At 43.5% G+C, this 8377-nt stretch overlaps 1 protein-coding gene across 1 annotated transcript; it reads left to right on the forward strand.

The window, feature by feature from the left end:
- Window positions 1-392: 392 nt before the first annotated feature.
- On the forward strand, window positions 393-7962 carry LOC115178886 (cathepsin K). The gene is made up of 8 exons (XM_029740287.1): window positions 393-528; window positions 1360-1486; window positions 2294-2416; window positions 3263-3415; window positions 4417-4635; window positions 6784-6949; window positions 7095-7203; window positions 7353-7962. The coding sequence occupies exons 2-8, from the start codon at window positions 1361-1363 to the stop codon at window positions 7450-7452; spliced, it is 996 nt and encodes a 331-aa protein (XP_029596147.1). The 5' UTR covers window positions 393-528; window position 1360; the 3' UTR covers window positions 7453-7962.
- Window positions 7963-8377: the final 415 nt, after the last annotated feature.

Here is an 8377-nt window from a genome sequence, read left to right on the forward strand (position 1 = left end):
TACCCTCAATTTTACCAGCATGCCTAGTATTTTTTTTGCATTACACCATTATGTAACTTACAACGTAGGCTCATTCTGAAATAATAAATACTATACAAATATTTAGTTGTTTGATATATATTCATAATCATTCACTTTATTTTCTGAATGTTCTAAATAAACAGTAAGAGGCTACTGCTTGCCTACATCTTTTAATTCAAATAATCGTTATACGCTTGTTATAAAACTATGCGACTGAGATAAATGTGCACAATGAATAAAGGCCTATTGCAATGTTAAATATTGACTTTGAAGTTAGAGACGCCCCTGCAATTTGACACCTGACCATCTGGTTGGCTCCTTTAGATGAGCGAATCCAGATGTAATTCCCCTTTGCGGAAACTTTTTCCCCTCCTAAATTCAGAACTCCCTTTGCACTTCCTCAAACTGCAGACTATATAACTGCTCACACAGTGACCTACTTCATCGCAGGGAAACAACTGGTCAAAGGAATTCATCCGACACCTTCTCTTCAAGTCTACGACCAAGGTAGAATTTGCCAACTCACCATTTTTTCTATTTCTTAAACCCGCAAACTTTTGATGTTGCCTTTATGTCTACATTATTTTTTCAAGCAGTCATTTTGTAGAATTATGTTCATTACAATTTTCAGTTTCACTTGGGATTTTATGTTTCCATAAAGCAATTACCACATCGAATTAGTTGTTAAAAATAACATTGGTAATCACTGCGTTTCGACAAATAGTAAGCTTCGTTTGTTTTATAGTTAAAACATTGCAGAGCTGTGATGTGATTATAAGTGTACTATATTCTGTTTGCAACGAAGAATGCACTTTGGTCATGTTGTAGCCAAACATTTATCATAGAAATGAAACACTTCTAAAGTTAACTATGAAACCTTTATAGCCTGTATAGCCTACATTAATTTATAGCACCATGAAACAATGGGAATATTAGACATTAAGTAAACCATAAGTTGCAAGCATTATTACTGTGCAGCAAAGGTTTATACAGTAGCATGAAGTTCCCTATGAATGATCTGAGGCATTTCCCATAGAACATAGAGATACTGTCTTTTGTTATGACACCTCTTACTAATGAGGCAGAGCCAGAAAAATATGAACTGAAGCCCAGTGTACTTCAGCTCTCTTATGGATGTGACGTTGTCAGTATGAAATTCAACACCCATTTCTGTATTTGTACTGTAAATAGTGCCCTTCTTTGCGTTTGTTTAGACTCTTAGGTGCTGCCACAATATTTAAATGTAGAAATATAATGCATAATGCATTTATCTAAGTTTATTTATCAATGTAATATGTATTCATCAATGACTAAAGTAGCCCTTTTGTCTTTTCTCAGAATGCTGCTGTGTGGTTGTGTACTGCTGTTCTTGGGCTCAGTCCTAGCCCATCCCCTGAACGAGATGTCACTGGACGCACAGTGGGATTCCTGGAAGACCACCCACCTGAGAGAGTACAACGGCCTGGTGAGTGTCTGTCTTTCTGGCTGCCTGGCTACCTACTCCTCACATTTATGCAGTGGTGTTTGTTTAAATGATGCCCGTTCCTCCTAAGATTGGCAATTACAGAACGATTACCTCAGCCTTTGGATAACAAATACTCATGATGTTTCTTATTTGCTTTGACGGCGAATTTTTTTTTTTGAATATCAAAGCCATTCATCATCATGAAATGAGTTATAATATAGTGTGTCACTTATACGTATGAGAACACTGTTGTATTTAAGTCAATAGTTTACAAACTATTGTGGAAAACTTCTGTATGTGTTGTTGTCCCTTGAAATGTTTTGTTATTATACCTTGCAAGCAAGAAAAGCAGGAAACATGAGAACTAATCCTCTGTTCAGAATTTCAACTTCCTTGTTTTTACCAGTAAAGAGCTATCAGCCAAGCTGTTAGGAACACAAGTATTTCAGTGCTATAAGCTAACTTGACCTTACAAGACAATGTTTGGGCCTCACTGCTTCAGGATGTGTGTCCCCCACAATTTGCGGTCAGCACATTCCTCAGCAGTCAGCAGAAAACACAGAACAGCACTTTTTCCCCTACTACATCCAGCTTGAAGCATCATTCCTCACACACTGTAATGAGTGATCGAAGGCACTGTAAAGAGTTGACAATAAATATTTTCCTAACTACCTTTCACCTCCACCATTTTGTGCCTCTATGAACCAGTTCAGTTGCACTGGAGAGACTGTGAGCACAGGGACCAAAGAACACATGAAAGGCCAGTGTATGATTGATACTCATGTTTTGTTGATGTTTTCATGGTAGGGGGAGGAGGCGATCCGTAGAACCATCTGGGAGAAGAACATGCGTCTGATCGAAGCCCACAATGAGGAGGCCGCTCTGGGCATTCACTCGTACGAGCTGGGCATGAACCACCTGGGAGACATGGTGAGTTAGTGAGCCACATCCTCTATGGGGCGGAGAAAAAGCACAAAAAAAGGGAGGGTCTAAAAAGGGTCTATGTAACTCCGTGTGAAAGCATACGTCTGGAATGATATGTCCGAGGGAAAATATTTTGTGTTTGCTGTCCTCGGTTACCCTTTCTAATCAGTGTCTCCCTACTGTCCAAGGCTTATCATTTTGGGTATGTGTTTCAAATACGGGAATGTCTCTTAAGTTGTGGTTCCGGTTTTATTTCACAAACAAGATCAAGCACAGGACAGAGTAGTGGCTTTTAGCTGATGCAGAGCACAGCCATCTGTGTTTTTACTCACTCAATGGCTTACTGATTAAAAGGGAGGGTGTTAGGTTAGTGACCATCTACCCCTAGCTGTGACATGCATGTCAGGTTGGGTCATGAGTGATGACCGTGTTAGTGTGAGACTTGAACTCCCTGAACGGGCTGTAGATTAAAATGGTAGGGAAAAGCAACCTGATATATCGCTGCTTGGCTTTTACTGAGTGGCTTCTATGCCACTCATTAATGCTTTGTCCATTTGTTATCCATCGGAGTACACAGAGATCAGGTCATCTGAATGTCAGTTTCACTTCTATGTTGAGATGTTCTGTAAATAAAACAAGGATATATAGTACATCCAGTTTCACAGAGACTAGCAGTAGTTTTTTATTTCATGATCTCCCATGGGATTAATAAGCCATTGATTTTTTTTTAATATGATAACTGCTGGACTATAAACATAGAAACACTTGTCCCTACTCATAGTGGGTAAATGGTTCATAGTCTATTGCTGTGCATGCATAATTCCCTCATCCTCGTTCCTCTCCTCTCCCCAGACGTCAGAGGAGATAGTTGAGAAGCTTACTGGCCTCCAGGTGCCCATGAACAGGGACCGTAGCAACACCTGGATCCCTGACAACAATGTGGTGAAGCTCCCCAGGTCCATCGACTACCGCAAGAAGGGCATGGTGACCCCAGTCAAGAACCAGGTTAGAGGATGCGAACAACAAAGAGCTGTCACTCAAGTCCACTGTTTGCCCTAGATGTATTTCTTATTTCCTAGATTTATTGCACAGAAATGTTCAATCAAGCTTAATTGAGGCCAATGTAATGGTTTTAGGTAGAGAGCAACAATGTACATTTACATTTTAGTCATTTAGCATCTGCTCTTATCCAGAGCAACTTACAGTAGTGAATGCATACATTTCATACATTTTTTCCCCCCGTGCTGGTCCCCCGTGGGAATCGAACCCACAACCCTGGCGTTGCAAACACCATGCTCTACCAACTGAGCCACACGGGACCTAGGCGGGTTGCCATCTGAAAATGTTTAGGGGAAACACTGGGTTATAAAGAACTGATTTCGTATTCCTCCTTGCTTTCAGTCAGTTAAGTCAGGCCTCTTTGTTTTCTTGAGGTAGCAAATTATCACAGATACAGTACAGTCACGTAACCTGTCTAGGACAGTAAAAACCCACGGTTTGTCTAATTGACTTAGACAAGTAAAGAATGTTTGATTATGAAAGGTAATTACTCATTATGATCTAATTGGACAGCAAGGCATTATTTATTATTCATGTCAACATGGTATTTAGTTAAGTGGTACATTAAGTACCCAGGCTGAAATATGGAGTACATCTGTGCTACCAGGGAACACTAGGAGATTAGCCCTAGATTTATACCATTCATGTAATCAACATTAGGTCACTTTACATGAGCACTAATAGTCTGTGATATCAACAAAGAGCTGTCAGGTTCAGGAGGTATGTGATAGTGAGGTGTGAGTGCAGTATGTCTACCCTCTAGTGGTGAATATGATAACTACAGACGTTCTGAGGGCAGACGAAAAAAAACATTATTTGCTGAAACCCTCTGAAAGCTTTTTTTCAATCAGGGCCTTTGACTCTCTGTCAAAGTGCACCACCTAATGGACAAATTGAAGAAGGCAGCTCTGACCCTAAAGTAAATGTTTATGTCCTCTCTTTCTCAGCTCTCCTGTGGCTCCTGCTGGGCCTTCAGCTCTGCTGGGGCCCTGGAGGGCCAGCTGGCAAAGACCACAGGCAAACTGATAGACCTCAGCCCCCAGAACCTGGTGGACTGTGTCACTGAGAACAATGGCTGTGGTGGAGGCTACATGACCAACGCCTTCGAATACGTAGAGGAAAACGGAGGCATCGACACAGAGGAGGCGTACCCTTACCTTGGCCAGGTAGGGGCATGGTTTACCTTGGCCAGGTAGGGGCATGGTTTACCTTGGCCAGGTAGGGGCATGGTTTACCTTGGCCAGGTAGGGGCATGGTTTACCTTGGCCAGGTAGGGGCATGGTTTACCTTGGCCAGGTAGGGGCATGGTTTACCTTGACCAGGTAGGGGCATGGTTTACCTTGACCAGGTAGGGGCATGGTTTACCTTGGCCAGCTAGGGGCATGGCTTACCTTGGCCAGGTAGGGGCATGGTTTACCTTGGCCAGGTAGGGGCATGGTTTACCTTGGCCAGGTAGGGGCATGGTTTACCTTGGCCAGGTAGGGGCATGGTTTACCTTGGCCAGGTAGGGGCATGGTTTACCTTGGCCAGGTAGGGGCATGGCTTGGCTGACATTGAAACAGAATGTGACTGTCGTTTTAATTTGTTCGCCAAACAGCTGTTTTAGTTTGTTGAAATGACATTTTCAGTCAGCGTTTTCTTACAACACGTCGGGTGAGTTGGAATGTGCTGGATGACATTGGCAGTTTCTGATTGAGCTATCACATCAAATGCTCTTTAACCAAAACAAGCTAATAATCACATGCTGTTAACCAAAAAGTCCTAAAATGGATTTCGGTGGCCAATTCCAGGAAGTGGTGACATCCATGGTCTCATGTATTCTCCAATGGCCCAACTGCAAACAACACAAATACTTTGCTCACTTCCATATTGTTTAGTACTTTGCTTGCATGTAAAAAACATGCCACACTGGCAATTCTTTCTTTACCACTTCTGTAGTTGTCCACATTTTCCTATGATATACAGAACACACCACTACCAAGGTGCTATGAAAGTAATTTGTAATTTGCTGCAAATGTACAGTAGCAACATAGTACCAAGACCAGCTATAGTGGAAAGTCAGTAGGCCTGATCACCAACAACGACGAGACAGCCTACAGGTAGGATATAGGCACTCTGACGGCGTGGTGCCAGATAAACAACCTCTCCCTCAACGTTAGCAAAACAAAGGAGCTGATTGTGGACTTCAGGAGGAACCAGGCTGGACACGCCCCCCATCCCCATCAACGGGGCCGCCGTGGAGACGGTCTGCTGTGGAGACGGTCGTTTCAGAGAAGCTGAAATGGTCTAACCACACGGACACCGTAGTGAAGAAGGCAAATTTGGCTTGTCCCCGAGGGCCCTCACAGTGTTCTACAGAAGCACCGTCGAGAGCGTACTGTCGGGTTGCATCACAGCCTGGTACGGCAACTACGTGCAGCCGAACGCACCATTGGATGCACACTGCCTGCCCTACAGGACACCTAGAACACCAGGTGTCACAGGAAAGCCAAGAAGATTATTGGGGATCCGAGCCATCCAATCCATGCCCTGTTCTCCCCGCTTCAATCACTCAGACGCGAGCAGTACAGGAGCATCATGGCAAAAACTGAAAGACTGGCCTATAGTTTCTACCCTCAGACCATCAGGCTGCTGAATAGCCACCACTGGTCAGCTACCTGCTCCCCCCTCCCCCTGCTACTCCCCCTATGGACATTCCCCTGCTACTCCCCCTATGGACATTCCCCTGCTACTCCCCCTATGGACATTCCCCTGCTACTCCCCCTATGGACATTCTCTGCTCCCCCCCACCCCAACATTCATCACTGTTGCAGTTGTTAATATGTATATTATTACTTTTTGGTTTTGATTCCACTCAATGATCATGCTGCTGCTCCCCCTATGGTCATTCCACCCCACCCCGCCAACAGTCTTTACTCTGCCTCCACCCAAATGATCATGCTGCTGCTCCCCCTATGGTCATTCCACCCCACCCCGCCAACAGTCTTTACTCTGCCTCCACCCAAATGATCATGCTGCTTCTCCCCCTATGGTCATTCCACCCCACCCCGCCAACAGTCTTTACTCTGCCTCCACCCCAATGAACATGTATTTATTCATCACTGCCACAGTTGTTATGATGTATATAGTTCTATTTCTATTGTTTTATTACCATTTTCATTCTTTTATTTCACTTAGTCCTGCATGTTGGAGCTCCAAGCCTAAGATTTTCACTGTACCCTGCAATCACACCTGCAACCCTGTACATGTGACCATTAAACAATCAGAATCTGAATCCTAAATAAACCAATCCATGTCTACCACTCTGTCAACAGGATGAGCAGTGTGCCTACAACGCGTCTGGCATGGGTGCTCAGTGTCGTGGGTTCAAGGAGATCCCTGAGGGAGACGAGTGGGCACTGACCAAGGCTGTAGTCAAAGTGGGGCCTGTGGCTGTGGGCATTGATGCCACCCTCTCCACCTTCCAGTTCTACCAGAGAGGTGAGTGACATTCTGCCTCCAAGTACCACGGATAGAAGAATCAACCACTTGAAGTGGTCTAACACACTACACATGCCAGTAGACTTCTAAAGCGCTTCTCTTAAAGCTTATTGAAGCTCATTCCTTTACACTGTCATTTACTCAGGTGTGTACTACGACCCCAACTGCAACAAGGATGACATCAACCACGCCGTGCTTGCAGTGGGCTATGGACAAACTGCCAAGGGCATGAAATTCTGGATCGTCAAGAACAGGTGGGTCACAATGCACTGGGCTTATTCAATGGCATCAGGTAACACGTTTCACACTGTTGACTTGAAATGTATTTTTTTCAAAATCACGATTCATCCTCTTTATCCTCTCTCTCTCTCTCTCTCTCTCTCTCCCCCCCCCTCTCTAACAGCTGGAGCGAGAGCTGGGGCAAACAGGGCTACATCATGATGGCACGTAACCGCGGGAATGCGTGTGGCATTGCCAACCTGGCCAGTTACCCCATCATGTGAACACCAAGCGGCAGAGTGCACCATGGAGGCAGGGAAGGCAAACCACATATCAATGACTACACCCAATACAGAAAATAACACTATGTTTCTGGAACAGCACATTCATATAGTCTGGAGGTTCGGGTATCCCAGAGTTTTTTTGCAACCTACTCAAGTCTTACTGTTATATCTTCAAACTTCCAGACTTCAATTGTAGTCTGATCTACAGTGGAACAACTATGATTGTGACGAGGAATGTGTGTGTAGTGCACAGCACTTTACATAGGTTGTATTCAGTGTGCCAGGTCAGGTAACATTGCTGTGCAATGGGAGTTTTGTCTCACTGTCCTGTCAATGCAAAAAGGTCTTAAACTTAGTAAATGTAAGTGTGTGTCGATCAAGATTACTCCTGGTGGGTTTTTTAATGATGTTAACTTTTATTTTATTGTTCAGCAGTTTTACACCAAATTCTGATGATTGAATTGTAACATTGTTTTCTATTAAATGGAATAAAAGTTGATTCATTTGAAATGTGAGTGTATGTGTCTGTAAATTTCCCCATTGAAGGGAAGAGATGTGAAAGAAAGACCAACAGAAAAAGGAAGTTTAAGGTTCCTGAGGTTTTTCATCGATGTTAAGTATCTCAAATCAACAATCAGTCAGTGTACCTTATTGCAGTGCTGTATGTATACATACACAACAATATGAAGGAAGTATACATGTATTTGTGTTGACTGTTAAATCTGATGATGATGAATGCAGTACTGATTAGAAGCCTTCTTGAGGTCATGAGATAGAAAGACAATGAGAGAATAAATAGGTGAAAATGTCACATACCAGTTCATACCAGTAACACCTCTTCCTGCCTCAGACTCACCCCCTCAAACAACAGACTTCCTGTGATCTAGTCTTAAAATCAGATGAACGCTCTTGTATAGTTAATGTA

Source organism: Salmo trutta, chromosome 3, assembly GCF_901001165.1.
Source record: "Salmo trutta chromosome 3, fSalTru1.1, whole genome shotgun sequence".
NCBI classification, from domain to species: Eukaryota; Metazoa; Chordata; class Actinopteri; order Salmoniformes; family Salmonidae; genus Salmo; species Salmo trutta.